At 37.0% G+C, this 15,895-nt stretch overlaps 1 protein-coding gene across 1 annotated transcript in view; it reads right to left on the bottom strand.

Annotated features, from left to right (window-relative positions):
* CD44 (CD44 molecule (IN blood group)) overlaps nucleotides 1-15,895 on the bottom strand; it is a 53,359-nt gene that overhangs the window by 11,525 nt on the left and 25,939 nt on the right. The window contains exons 6-15 of the mRNA XM_065755000.1: nucleotides 14,800-14,889; nucleotides 11,042-11,167; nucleotides 10,010-10,132; nucleotides 8,824-8,949; nucleotides 7,762-7,881; nucleotides 6,576-6,701; nucleotides 5,230-5,334; nucleotides 2,562-2,741; nucleotides 1,163-1,321; nucleotides 319-507 (exon numbers count right to left, since the gene is read on the bottom strand). Of these exons, the coding sequence (XP_065611072.1) occupies nucleotides 319-507; nucleotides 1,163-1,321; nucleotides 2,562-2,741; nucleotides 5,230-5,334; nucleotides 6,576-6,701; nucleotides 7,762-7,881; nucleotides 8,824-8,949; nucleotides 10,010-10,132; nucleotides 11,042-11,167; nucleotides 14,800-14,889 (1,344 nt within the window). The remainder of the gene's footprint in view (nucleotides 1-318; nucleotides 508-1,162; nucleotides 1,322-2,561; nucleotides 2,742-5,229; nucleotides 5,335-6,575; nucleotides 6,702-7,761; nucleotides 7,882-8,823; nucleotides 8,950-10,009; nucleotides 10,133-11,041; nucleotides 11,168-14,799; nucleotides 14,890-15,895) is intronic.

The raw sequence follows: 15,895 nt of genomic DNA on the forward strand, positions 1-15,895 counted from the left end.
TGTGCAGGAAAGAAGGATGAGGCTGGAAATTCACAGTCACCAAAGTGTGTGACTGGCAGAAAAGACAGGAGGCCACCCAGGAACATGCTTCAGCAAAGAACAGAAGCCACCACAAATGCACCAGCAAGGAGTCCCTTATGCCCAGTCCAGAAGGTTGCTCTAACAGCAGATCAGATCCCACCACAAAATCTTGCACTGCAAGTCCACAAGAAGAATGCAAACCCCAGAGGTGAGAAAGAGAGTAGGAGTCAATTTCAGAAGAAATAATGTCTCATTTCACACAGTGCGTGAGAAATGAGCATGATCCGTTATTCTTACTCGTACTCGAGAGCAGGGATTCATCACCAGCTTCATTCGTACTGGTGGGATCCAGCCCGAGGAGGACCGGACCCCCAGGGGCATCAGTGGGATGTGTGATGCCTTCAGTACCCTGTGCTGCTTCGTTATCTGAAGGCAGAGGTGGCTGAGTTGGGTCTTCATGATGACCATCATCAGGAGTGGCAAGAGCTGTTATGACGATGGTTGAATCAAATCAGCTGTGTATCAACATGCAACCTGTTGTGCTCCTCCCACACCCACCACATTCATGCCCCTGTTCATGTTCATGTTAATGTAAAAGATTCCCAAGATTGTGGACACAGGGAGAGGACACGGATAAAGCAATCAGGAGAATTTTTTGGCCCGTTTCTCTGACTGAACACACACCGTGAACTTTAGCGCCGTTTCCAAATGATTCTATGGAGCATTTTACCTTGCAGTTATCATCCTTCATTGTAAAGAGCCCTTTCTACAGCCACTGATGCTCAAGAGTTTCTTTGTTTCTCAAGAGTATGTGAGTAGTGACATATTATGGAATGTATTTGGAATTTTTAGATCTGTTCATGGGCAGTAGTAAGAGCAATTTTTCTATCAGAAGTAACTTGTTACTTGTAATTATGAGCTAAATGTTTTATAGAAAGCTATACTTGAAATCTTATATTTCAGCACCGTGCAGGCAGATCACAGAGAAAATGAATCACATTATAGTTTTTGTCACAGTCTATAGAACATCAGTAAGCTACTCTTCTCTCTAAGTCATGCAATAGCTTTCCTAGCTTTCCAAGAGAAGCCCTCTGAAAGACAGAAGTGAAGAAGTATACGTAATTGATATTATGACTAGTACCTGTATTAGAAGACTCTTTTTCATGATTACTCTCTCTGGAAGGAATAATTCTATCCATTATAGTGGGTTGTGTGGAATAATCTTCCTTGCCCCAACCAGGATACACCAATGGGTCTTGTGCTGAGTCATTCTGTTTGGCTCCATGATTGGAGACCATAGCTGTTATGATGATGGTGAAGCAATTATGAACCCAGTACATAAAGATCCATTTCTCATATTATTCTCCTCTTCGGTTCTTGTCTCTATGACAGGCCTTGCTCACATGTCTACTACATTTAATGGCAAAGAGAAGTAAAGCAGATTTTCTTCTCATTATGGTTTATGTTCAGAAAGGCTGCCTACTGTCACCAATAGGATTGAATCCTTCTTCAAACTGAGTATGTGCTTTGCAGAATCAAGATATATCCTTGACATTCAAAAGTATTTCCCTGACTTGTACAGTTCATGACTACATATTGGTTGAATATCAAACTAATATCCACAAATGTGTAAGCAAAAAATACAAAGTAACTGAAAGAATCTGACCCGTTGGTAAGATTTTAATAACAGAATTTGAAGTATTAACTATATTCAAATTTTCCCCCTCAATTTCACGTGATAGAGCATCGCAAATAGCAACATATTTATCTTCAGTGGCCTGTGTTCAATAATTAGTAAGAAAAGATGGCAGTGCTTCATACAGCACATCAGTCATTAACTAGCAAACAATATACTCACAGTAATATTGACTGGTATTTCTTAATTTTCAGATACTAGCTTTGCAGTAGAATTTCATTTTTACATCTCAATTTATTTGGGAAACCTGTCTTCTGTTTTACACTATGCTTTTTTTTTGTCCATTTCAGTATCATCTTGTCATATTTCAAAAATGAGATGAGTAGATATTTTGCATGTCATTATTAATTATTATTATTATTATTATTATTATTATTTAGTTAAAATTGCAATATTAACAAAAACTGTAAAAATCAGCTCCTGTAATGACTTGCAACTGGAGTGTGAATACAATTCACAAATACATGAAAAAAATGCAACAGATATCATTATTTTTCTGTTTAAACATTCACCGTTTCCTACAGATGTAACCCTTGCAAAGCCTTGTGACTGCATGACGTAGAACAGTAAATGTAGGAGACAATTACAGTATTAATTCACTATAGGTCTTGACATACGGTCCAAATGAGAGTGAAAACAAGCCTCCAAGGCTGTCTGAAGAATAGATTAAAAAATAATAATACCAAAAATTAACACAAGGCGACCTATAGATCTGTATTGCTCAGGTTTATCCACAGAACTCTTCTTATGACCTCAGCAGAATGCAAAATTGTTAGTAAAATCTTTCTAAAATGAAACCTTATGAAACCCTGATGATATACTAAAATTTAAGTTGCAACATTACCTGTATAAGAAGTTTCCTTTTCAATATCATTTTCACCTGGAAGAGTAAATTGTTGTTGTTCAGTAGCCCCAGTGGTGTTTGCAGGGTTTTGTCCTTGACTGATCCATCCATAGTGAACACTGTGTAATAGTGGATGTTGGGTTGGTCCTTGACGTTTTTCAGTTTCACTTGTAACAAGTGCTGATAAGATGATGATTGAATCAATAATGATCAAAATACCCGACACAGTCATACTATCCTTATCTTCACTACTTTTATCTTCAGTAAGGTTGGATTTTGCGTTTCGCTTTTTTCTTTTAATTGTTGCAATGGGTGTGAAATGAAAGACAAAAGGAAATAAAGCTCCTTTGGAAACTGAAGTTCTTTTTGCCCAGGAAAGTTTCACCAAGATCAGTGGAAGATTTAAGTTTGCTACAGAGTATCCCAATGACCAGTGGTAGAATAAAGCCATAGGAAAAGCAGAGGAAGAAGACAGCAATAACAGCTTGCATCTCTACTTTGTATTTATTAGTACTGTTGAGTCTGTGGATTTGGGGTTTACAGAAGTAAAAGAGATGATGAAATTTCTCTTATGATTAAATGTATCAATTATACAATTGCAAGGCTGGCTCCAAGAAAATTGCCACTGCTTCTGGGAGTGGAAGAATATTTAGTTGGATGAATGAAATGAATAAGTTCATATACTTGAGGTTGAAAAGCGTACTAGTCTTGAACTCAGTAATAATTAAAGCTAAAATAAACTAACTACTAAATGTTTAATTTTCTGTTTACATAGCAGAAGATGCAATCAGAAGTAATTTGAAGTACCACCACCTCAAGAGATTTTCTAATAAACCCTAAAAGGATTAGAAAATATATATCAGAAAAGAATATCTGTAACTCCAAGAAAAACGTTAAAAGCAAAATTTAAAAGACAGAGGAAAAAAAAAAAAGAAAAAAAGCATTAGGTAGCAAACATTTCCATGATTGACATATGAAAGATAAACTAAAGGTCCCAACTAGAGGCTGCAAAGAATGAACTGGAGCTGTTACACATGCAATAAATCAACAGCTAAAGAAATCTACATCAAGCATTTTCCAAGAAGAACAGAACAGAAATGGAGAGATACACATCTTGACATTTCAAATTGTGAAATGTTCATAAAGAGAACATTCCAACAAATGTAATTCATTATTTTTGTAATTAGAAAAATACTGAAAGATAATCCTTTACAATATGGTCCTGAATTTGCAGCTAGTAGGACATTAAAATTAAGAAATGCATGAACACATGTTATTTAACAACGTTTCAGAACTAAAATAAAGTTTTCACAGAAACGCCTTTCAGGTGATTAAAGCTCCTGTCCAATGCCAATTGAATAATACTGCACTGTTCCCAGAAACCCCAGTACCATAAAGAAATGTCCCTAGGTAATGAAGGCAGATCCAGAGAACTACCACAGAAGGAAGAAAATGTTTGCCTCTAGAGAGGGATAATAAAGCTTTCCACAAATCAATTTATTTTCGACACAATCTAATTCTATTCAATTACAAGACTGGTCCCTAATCCAGCTGTAGAAAGCTGCATCTACAGCTATTCAGTTTTGATATTCTTTTTAATAAGGTAAAATGGCAACACTGCCAAACAATGAAGTTCATATTCAGCTGTTCTTTAAGAACAAACAAACAAACAGCAACAAACTGGAAACTATTTATATACACAGCAAAAACAGCTGGAGAATGCACTCTATAAGCTTTTGCCAACAGAGGTTTTTGGGCTTGAAGAATATAACAGAATTTTCAATAGCTTGGTTGGCTAATGACACTAACTCTAGAAGGAAAATATTCATATTGGTCTGGAGATAGCATCTTATCTTTTGTACCTCAGTTGGGAATGTAATGTCTACTGTTCCATTTAAAATGGACTCTCAGGATCAACAAATCCTAGGCTGAGCCTTTTGTGTCTTGAAGACCGCAGTTTAATACCTGCTGGACACTTGTTTAACTTAACATGGTCAAATTTATGCTACTATGTTATTATCCCACACTAAAGAATCTACTTAAATCAGTCTGAGCTTTATATAACTGTAGGTGTTCCATCCACATATTTTTCAAATATTGCTCTGGATGTTTCTGTAAGTATTCCTATGCTTTTACGTGTACTAAGCAATGGAAAGAGTAGTTGGTTACTATTTAGTTTTGTCATATTTGTAAATGACAAAAACTTGTTTTACAAGAAGCTGGATTTAACTGAGAAGTTATGGTTAATCTAACTTTTTATGATTTTGAATCACCAGTGCCATTTTCTGTCTTTGTCTTCAGATGATACAATAGAAATTTCATAGTGAAAAAGGGGGATTTTTCTTCACCAAACTGGGCCTACAATTACATGTTGCAATCTGCTCGGTTTTATTACACCACTGGCAGTGCAAGCTTTAAAACCCCAGAGATATGTGGGAAAGGGGCAAGTAAGGAATATTAAGTGCAAAAGATAAATTTGGAGTGACAGAAGAATGCCATAGACGTCACCTCTGAGGCCTATAGCGCAAATAATACAAAGTCATAACCAAAGCTAATGACATGGGAATTAAAATTAGCAGTGCAGCGAGAGTGCTATACTTCACATGTAGCACATACAGTGTATTATATCACAAATCTGAATATTATCTGAAATGTTTAATTGCTTTACCCCTGCCAGCAGAGCTAGGATATCTCTCCTCTTCATCTGTATAGGAGGGTTTCCAATAATCTTGTGTGGAGATTTCCAGAAGTGTTTCATGTTGTGAACCCACAGCTGTTAGGACAATGGAGGATTCAATACTGATCATGCTCTACTTCTACCATTATTACACTACTGTTAGTGTGTGCCATAAAGATAAGGGATAATGGAAATGCATGCATGACTAGATGATAGTCATACTATTCTTCTTATCAAGTTTCCTTACACCAAACTAGTACTTTCTTCTTTTTGCATCTGACAGATGCAAAGACTCCCAGGAATAATGGCAGAAACAAGAGATAGAAGGATAATGTATAACAGATTAATGAATCTGAAAGCACCACGACAGACACCTGAAAGTTAATATTAGTCAGTAAAGTCATAAAACAACTGAACTGATAACAAAACTGCCATAAGAGGAGATGATCAGAGGCTGCATACGTTATCAACCAGAGAGCATGCAAACATCACTAGAGCATAGACCTGGCATATTATATGCCATATGGAATAAGTCAGAGAGTAAAATGCATAGAGAAAAAGCTAAATGACTAAAAATCCCAAATAGCTAAAGCTTAGGCAAAAGAATAAAAATCCCTAAACAAGCTGAATTACTCATTTTCTATCTTCCTGAAAATCAAAGACTATTGCTGAGAAAAAGACAAAATTTGACTGCATTCTGAAGAAAAAATTGTAAAATTCAAGTAAGTACTGATTTATTGACACTACAAAGAGCACAACTGCACAGAAAAAATACATAATAAGATGTGCTTAAATGATAGTAAATTAAATTTTAAAATATTGATATGTTATCAACTTTGAGCAAATGAAAGCGAGAGAGTGACAATTTCTAATGAAATGGGAACTGAAATTGGTTTTGGTCTTTCATATCAAAGCTAGACTCTATATAACAGAGCCAAGAAATGTACTGAGATAACATATCAAAAAACAGTAGTAAAATACATTTATTCTCAAAAAAAAAAAAAAGAAAAGAAAAACACAAAAAATATAACCATTTCTTCTAGGAAATAAAGGCGTTGATTAACTGTGTTCAAATGGGGATGAAAGTGATATGTTAATAATAACCAATGAAGGAAGAGCTATAAATTCGGTAACATCTTTTTTCCAATGGTAGGAAAGTAATTTTGGACAGAAGAATTGACAAGAAGAATGTCCACTCTTCCCAAAGTATATATAAGTCAACAGGAGAGAAGCATAAGGTAAAAATAGGAAAAATGAAAAACCAATAGATCCAAAAAGAAAGAAAACTCCTTACTAGTACTTAAAACAAAGCATGATTTTAGCATGACACTCTTTACCCCTTGTTGCCTGCGTGGGTTCTTGGGTCTTCTCTCTGGGATTTGACCACCACCACTGGTTTGGAAGCTGATTCCACCAAGACTGAGTGGTGGTTTTCTCCAGGTTGTCACGAGGAGGCTCCGGAGCTGTTAGGATATGGTTCGTTGAGCCAAGAACTTGTTATTTCTTGAGAGGCCCAGTTTTTCCAGCAAAGCCAAATCCACCAGCACCAGCTCCCTGAGCATGCTTATGCCACTGAGATGAACGTGAGCATAAAGGGAATGTATGAGCTTGGGGATCATTACATTCCTGAAACTCTTAAGATAGCTGAAAGATAGACTAGTGGCAATCCAAAGAATGAACACGGTCACTTGAGAGGAGGCCATCACAAAACCCTCTGAGTCTTTCCTTGGCATTTAGCAGTGTTAATGATTCCCTTACAGACTGTGCCAGCAGGAAAAAGAGCAGATAGCCTCAGATGATCTCCAGATCCACCAGGTCTTGAAAGAAAAACAACTCAGAGAGAAAAGAGTATATGCAAACAGCTGGAAAGAGTACCCAGAAACAAGCACACCCAATGGTTATGCATTCTCTTCCACTGATAGTCCTCTGAAACCAGTGCTGCCAAAGACCTGAGCCGTTCTGCACAAAAACACATGCACTCCCATTGGTCAGTTGCTGACAGCCAGCTCCACACCAGAAACAACTATGAGTTAAGCACCAGCAAATTCGGCAGACACAACTTCACCTCTATCACATTACAACCGCGCAACATTTTCTCAGAATTTGGTATTTCAAATAGTACCAAACCATTGCTTGTGACAAACACTAAGGGTGGAAATAGATTTCCACTTAGAGAAATCACAGGACTTTACTCCCACTTCCTCCACTGTGCCATACAAGACAAATACATCACAGTGTCACTTAAGGGAATCCTGGAAATCCAACGCATACAGAAATGAGACAAAAATTCAAGCAGCACTGAAAGAAGCCCCTTCTATGGATCAGAACCTCACAAGATTTTAATGAGCTTTTCCTTTGGCATGGGAGAATTACCTGAAGCAAGAGCTGACTAAAACATCAGCTACTTCTTTACCAAATGCTGCTACGGTGAAAGAAGGGAAGATTGTGCAGAAAAGGGAATGATGAGCAAGCAAACTGAAAACCACAAGAGCAAAGTATCCAAAGAGAGAGAAAGTTCCTTACTAGTACTTGCAGCATACTTGTTGTTGGCTACACTTATTTCCCATCCTGGAAATACGGTTGGGTAAACCATCTCCTCTGAAGAGTCTTCATCATCTGAACCATTGCCGCTCGAGGTCACATCTGCTGTGGTGATGTTAAACGTGACATGAAGCCTGAACCTGCAAGATGTCCTGCTGACACCACTTAAATCTTTGCTGCCTCCCCAGCACGTGGCCTACAGTCACACAGGAGACTGAACCACGCCATGCTTGCCTCGGGGTCCATACCTCCTGCTTGTCCTTCCTCCCACAAGACATTCATCACCTTACCATGGCCCTGCTGAAGCTACCCCAGTGTTGTTGTTAGCTATGTTTCTGTGCCGTATACAGAGTCAAAACACTGATATCTGATTCATTTTTGCAGGGTTATAGACAAATAATTTAGATAATTTCAGCAAAATTTGATAAAGGTTGTGGATTTGGATGAATGAATTTTCAAAAATAAATTCATAATTCCATCTTTTTTTTTCTCTCACAGCTTTCATTTCTTTAGAAATCCAGGTTGCCCATAGAAGCAAAACTGTATACGATTCTACTTCATGTTGTTTGTATAAGAAGAAGTTATGACAGTGTACTTAATGCCACATTTTTTTCAAATATTCCTAATTGTTATCAGCACTAAGTATATATTGCCATAATGGATTTCTCAAACGACAAGTCATTCATTTTCAACCTGTATTCATCTCAGTAATAACATCTAACTTCTTTATCTCAGAAAACAAATGTTCTGTCTGGGCCACTAGTGGGCTGTAATTAACTGATGTTAGGAATTCAATAGTTCCTTCTTTTCTGAGGTGTAATACATACTCTAAATGTTTGTTAACCACTGGCTATGTGAAGTGCTTTGTCACTATCAAGTACACAGTCTCCCAGAAAGATTCAAATATATTATTTCCTATTTAAACACATTTTACAGAAAGAAACAACACAAACTGCCAATTGTAAACATCCTCTAATTAATGCTTCTGAAGCTGGCTGTTACATCACAAAAGTTAAAGCACCATCTTAGCAGAACATTCTTTACCCCTGGTTGACTGTGTGGGTTCTTGGGTCTTCTCTCTGGTATTTGACCACCACCACTGGTTTGGAAGCTGATTCCACCAAGACTGAGTGGTGGTTTTCTCCAGGTTGTCACGAGGAGGCTCCGGAGCTGTTAGGATATGGTTCGTTGAGCCAAGAACTTGTTATTTCTTGAGAGGCCCAGTTTTTCCAGCAAAGCCAAATCCACCAGCACCAGCTCCCTGAGCATGCTTATGCCACTGAGATGAATGTGAGCATAAAGGGAATGTATGAGCTTGGGGATCATTACATTCCTGAAACTCTTAAGATAGCTGAAAGATAGACTAGTGGCAATCCAAAGAATGAACACGGTCACTTGAGAGGAGGCCATCACAAAACCCTCTGAGTCTTTCCTTGGCATTTAGCAGTGTTAATGATTCCCTTGCAGACTGTGCCAGCAGGAAAAAGAGCAGATAGCCTCAGATGATCTCCAGATCCACCAGGTCTTGAAAGAAAAACAACTCAGAGAGAAAAGAGTATATGCAAACAGCTGGAAAGATCACCCAGAAACAAGCACACCCAATGGTTATGCATTCTCTTCCACTGATAGTCCTCTGAAACCAGTGCTGCCAAAGACCTGAGCCATTCTGCACAAAAACACATGCACTCCCATTGGTCAGTTGCTGACAGCCAGCTCCACACCAGAAACAACTATGAGTTAAGCACCAGCAAATTCGGTAGACACAACTTCACCTCTATCACATTACAACCGTGCAACATTTTCTCAGAATTTGGTATTTCAAATAGTACCAAACCATTGCTTGTGACAAACACTAAGGGTGGAAATAGATTTCCACTTAGAGAAATCACAGGACTTTACTCCCACTTCCTCCACTGTGCCATACAAGACAAATACATCACAGTGTCACTTAAGGGAATCCTGGAAATCCAATGCATACAGAAATGAGACAAAAATTCAAGCAGCACTGAAAGAAGCCCCTTCTATGGATCAGAACCTCACAAGATTTTAATGAGCTTTTCCTTTGGCATGGGAGAATTACCTGAAGCAAGAGCTGACTAAAACATCAGCTACTTCTTTACCAAATGCTGCTACGGTGAAAGAAGGGAAGATTGTGCAGAAAAGGGAATGATGAGCAAGCAAACTGAAAACCACAAGAGCAAAGTATCCAAAGAGAGAGAAAGTTCCTTACTAGTACTTGCAGCATACTTGTTGTTGGCTACACTTATTTCCCATCCTGGAAATACCGTTGGGTAAACCATCTCCTCTGAAGAGTCTTCATCATCTGAACCATTGCCGCTCGAGGTCACATCTGCTGTGGTGATGTTAAACGTGACATGAAGCCTGAACCTGCAAGATGTCCTGCTGACACCACTTAAATCTTTGCTGCCTCCCCAGCACGTGGCCTACAGTCACACAGGAGACTGAACCACGCCATGCTTGCCTCGGTCCATATCTCCTGCTTGTCCTTCCTCCCACAAGACATTCATCACCTTACCATGGCCCTGCTGAAGCTACCCCAGTGTTGTTGTTAGCTATGTTTCTGTGTCAAATTAAAGGTCACAGCACAAATGGGTACCTGTCTTGTTCAATTAGAGTGAGTATAGTGTACTGCTGTGAGAACACACTCTTCATTTCTCTTTCAATTCTTTCTCATTAAAATAATCTCCTTCAAAAGAGTCTTCAAGGTAGAAAGTTAAAAACTCTCATAGTTCCTTTACAAGATATCTCACATGTTTAACCCTCTCAGATAAGTAGTTCATGAATAATGTGGACAAGTGCTCTTTTGCTTCCTTACATACAACCACAAAAGAAGAATTTGGTACTTTCATAGACAAAAGGTAATATTTGAACCAGGTGAGATTCAGTTTGGATATTTTCCAAGAGAGTGGTGATGAAATGGAACAGGCTGCCCTAGGTTTTGATGAAGTCACATTCCTTGGAGGTATTCAAGAAACAGGTAGCTGTGGCATTTTGGGTCATGGTTCACTGTGCACAGTGATGACGGTTTGAAGGCTGGACTAGATGACCTCTGAGGTCTCTTCTAACCTTAATGATTCTATAATTATTTTATTTTCCCTCCTCAGAAACATTACAGAGAAAATCAGTAACGCATACTGCCTACAGTAAACATCCTCCAATTAATATTTCTGAATCTTGCTGCCTTGGCACGCTGGTTATTTAGCCCTTATAAAAAGCACCATCTTAGCATGATGTTCTTTACCCCTTGTTGCCTGCGTGGGTTCTTGGGTCTTCTCTCTGGGATTTGACCACCACCACTGGTTTGAAAACAGATTCCACCAAGACTGGGTGGTGGTTTTCTCCAGGTTGTCACGATGAGGCTCCGGAGCTGTTAGGACATGGTTCATTGAACCAAGAACTTGTTATTATCCTAAGATGTTTATTTTCTTCAGCAAAGTCAAGGCCACTAGCACCAGCACCCTGAGCATGCTTATGCCACTGAGATAGATGTGAGCACAAAGGGAATGTATGAACCTGCAGTATCATTACATTCCTCCAATAGCAAAAATATCCAATCATTTTAGTGTAAGAGAATTTTGAATCATTCTGCTGAAGTATAAGATTATAATGCCAGCTCTGAAAGTTCAGTGAAGTCAATGAATTCTGCACAGGCTTAAGAAGTGCAACAGATCTAAATATGTCCTGTGTGTGAAATACATCCCTTTCTGACACACAAAGGTAATAATAATGTGTGCACCAAGGATGAAATACCTCAAGAAATCCAGCTTATCATTTAGTCTTTCTCCATCCTAGAATCACAGAGTCATAGAAACCTGAGCATGTCCTAATAACATTATTCAGCAATAAACTGAACAACAGAGCTTACAAGAACTGTGCTTCTGTTTGTACACTCTGAACAAAAGTAAGCAAAATCTGCTTCAAAATATCTCCCTGGCTATCATTTTTATTCTGGCCAATATCTCATAAGAATATTTTTAACACATTCAAACCATCTTACATCTATATCTTCTAGAAAAAGTCATATTGCATACTCTTAACAGAAAGAATAATTATTTCAGAGAGGTGCCAAGGGAACTGACCTCTCATACATTAGTGTAGAGCTATTTTTGTGCAATATATGTAAGAATTGAAAATTGCAAGATCTAGAAGTCAAAGTTCCAATAATCAATAGGATAGACTGATATTCTTCTGTTTACACTACTTATGTTTTCTTATCTGTTAACTACAAAAGGTATGGACTTAAAACGGGAATTGTACGAAGAGTAGCCATTATGGAAGCAAAACTTAACAGTTTGTGCCTTTCTGATAAGCTGTCCCTAACTGAATAATTATTTTCTCTTCTCATGCTTACTACTAATTACTCCTCGTATTTAATACTACTCTGACTCTGATACCATAAACAAATGATAGTGCTCAATCTTCAAAATAAAAATGGATAGACCTGTGATGCATAAAAATCCTCAGCACTTAAAATTACAACTGTTGCCAATTTTCAACAGATATAATCTGGTTGAGTATTAATATTTTGATTAGAAGAGATTTGATACATTCTATAACTATATTTGTTGTCATGTTTCAATTTTATGTATTCCGAATTACACATGATTACATGGAAAATTCCTCTCACGGTTCAACTAAGATATAACTCCTAAGAAATCTTTGTAAAGTTATCACAATTGTCCTGAAATTTAACTAATAAGAAGGTTTATTGTTGTATACACGTACACACACAGAAATCAATTACAAATGGTCTAAAAGCTTGTAGCATTTTGAACAATATAAAGTTGAATCATTCCCTTTATATTGTCTTCTGCATAGCTGTTGCAAAGAAGACTAGATTAAGACATAATGAACACTGAAGTCAAATCTGATGCATTTCCTAGAGTATTAATAATGTGCTTACCTGATGCCATCACTCCCTATGTCTAGAAAAAGATCACTGTATTATAGTGGAATTTGTTTGTGATGTTGAGTAAAAGTGCTTCATAAGTTTGTTGTTACATTCAGGAGGAAACTTCTCTTAATCCATGAAGAGTTAGGAAATATTACACAAATATTCACAAATAGTGATATTCTCATAGCAATGTAAATGCAATGAATCTTCTTGTTTTTCCATATCTGTTAATTGCCACAAATTCATAGGAGGAAAGAATTTGACAGAAGTAGCTTGAATACTGAAGAGTATAAGATAAATCTGAATGCAGTATTAGCAAACAAAAAATTAAATACTGGCATTTGGAAATGCCATTCCTGCTATAATTCAGTCATGATGACTTTAGTTTTCCCACATAAAAACGTACTAACACTTGTCCTCAGTGAGCGTTTACAATAAGATACAGAATTCCTGCAGTACCTGACATGTTCAATGGAAATCTGTCTCTCTTTTGACCCTGTGGGTTGCATATGGACATAAATTATGCAGTGAACTATTGGACCCATCCTCAGATGAGTGAAAAAAAAAAAAGCCTATAGTTAAAACAGCTTTGAATGAAAAAGTGGAAGTGGAGCAAGCAGAGTGTCTGGATGATCTTACACAAATCAAGAGGTCTGAAGACCTTATGAAAATCAAGAGGTCTGAAGATATGCCCATCTGAAATGAAAATACCCAATCAGCCTGATCAGGTTGTAGTTCATTAATTTAAAAACTTAAGATTTCTATTCCACTCCAAGCCTTAAAATCTTCTTTAATAAGAAAGGTATTCCTACAGAATTGAGAGGCAATTTTAAGATACAAAATTCAAAGTTGGTAAACTGAAAATAGGTGTAAATTGAGTTCAGGCATTTCAGGGCAGGAGGAGAGGATGGCTTGCCTTTTTCAAGATCAGGAGATCAGGACATTATAAAATCTGGCCTCTGAGCAATTGAGTAACACAAAATAAGTTATCTGGGACTTTGGGATGGAACTATGATCAAAATTATCAACAAGAAAAATAACTAAAGTATAGAGCTGCAGAGCTTTTGTACATATCAAGTTTCAACTTATACTGACAAATTAACATGATTTGATAGAAGAAAGATTATTTTGAGGCCATCCTTTAAGATCACTTACACTACTTACTGGTGAACAAGGTAGATTAAGCTTTTGTCTATAGCATCTCTCAAGAGGTGAGTATGTTGTTTATTTGAAAAAGGAAATCTGCTATTAGAATTTGTGTCATGGGAGATGATATACTGAAATTAAATCACTGATGACTAACACATTGATTAGCCATCATCTGATTCCTACCTACATGTTATTATTTCTGGAAATAACTGAATTCACTTTCTTGAACTAGAGGGGCTAGTTGTTATTTGTTTTGTTGTTCTTGTTCTGGCATGATGGAATAATTTTTGTTTCTTGACTTCACCAACTTCTATGGGTGAACCAAAGTACAGTGCATTTTGTAGCAAACATTCAGTAGAAGCGTAACTATTATTCATCCCCACATTTATTCAATTTTTCCTTGAATGGTCTCCACAGCAAGTGTTAGGAACATATTTACTTGAGTGATGAATGTGGATTTATAGTTTCCTTCCAGATATAAAATATCAGTGCATTCCTATCAAATCAGCCAAAGAATGGACTAAAGCCTTTTTTCAGTAATGAGATTTTTCAGAGAGCGCTTCATACCAAATATAAGGAAAATTCACCAGAGCATAAGAATGTCTAATATGTATGGATGGAAAAAAATCAGCCACAGTTATTTTTGTCTAAGTAGTTCAGATTTAGGGAATTATATCTTCTTTTTTCTATTTTTCTTTCTTTCTTTTATTTTTTTTTTTTCAGAAGAGAAGAAAAAACAAATAATTTGGTTCTCCTTGTCTCTTTAAATAAGGGGAAAAAAATACTTTCATTGTCTATTTCTGGTTTAATCAGTCTAGAAATTAGTATCCTTTCAGGTCTTTCCAAGGTTGGACAAAATGTGCATTTTGCCACTTACCAGAATGCACTGCTGGAAAAAGAAAGCAGTTTAAATGCAATAATTAATTGATGTAGTTATCATAATGCATAAATCTTACTAGTACTTGTAGGATGCTGTACAACATCTTCTCTGGGGAAATCAGCAGCTGTTGTCAAGATATCAGTTGATGTAGGGAAAATTTCATCATCTGCATGAAATGGATGAATCATTACTATTTTATTAGCTGAGATGTAACTCCTTACTCAGAACTACTTCAATTATTCTATATTGGAAGCTTCATTCCTTCATTTATTAAGAGAAGAAAACTACAGAACAGGTTCTTCACACGATTCAAACTTAAATATTCTTATTTTACTAACATAGCAAAGATAATACCAAAATAAATAATTTCAAAAACTATATATATCACAGAGATAATGAACAATCTATGAGTGATCTGCTTGTGTGATTCAAGCCCTAATTGTACATGTGTAGCATCTGCACCAGAAATCTAGAGCAACAAGTGAAGTTATTTGTACTCCCCTCTTTATTGAGAAATATTCTGAGCTTTAGCCTAAAGAACTAAACTGCAAGTAAGCAGAGCTGATAAGAATTGTCATGGCAAGCAATTGAACTACATGGCATACACCTGGGAGAATGGCTCTGGTCCTAATTGCTCAGGAAGAAAATGTTAAGATTCCCCATATATGATTTGAATTACACAGAAAGCAAGTAGAAGATCCCATTAATATGCCACCAATGAAATGTTATTTTATAATCCTAATTCCACTGCTCCATTTTTAGTTTATATTTTTTTTAATGCCAGGATTAATGGAGGGTAACAATGCAGACTATTGACATCCTTCACTGGTACATTGTTGGTGATCTGGCCTATGGCCAGAGGTCACACAGTAAACATCACTGTACTTAGAGTATATTTGTTTCACCAAGGCTCACCGGGAGCTGGTATTTTAGACCCCGATCATTTCCAATACACAAGCAACATAGAAAATAAAATCAAGTGCACAGCACCTTCACAAGAAAGCAAAATACAGACAAGGCACCTTAATTCACTGATTTGCCACCCTGCTGAATGCCTGAGTATGGTATTTGTACTTGGTAACTCTTTAGAAAATTAGAATTTGGTTCTACCACCTGAAGGAAGAAGGTATTTATAACATTTTAACTGGACACTTTTATGACTCTATGTATTG

Source organism: Cyrtonyx montezumae, unplaced genomic scaffold (genome assembly GCF_038088225.1).
Source record: "Cyrtonyx montezumae isolate F1298 unplaced genomic scaffold, pur_monq_1.0 scaffold_10, whole genome shotgun sequence".
NCBI lineage: Eukaryota > Metazoa > Chordata > Aves > Galliformes > Odontophoridae > Cyrtonyx > Cyrtonyx montezumae.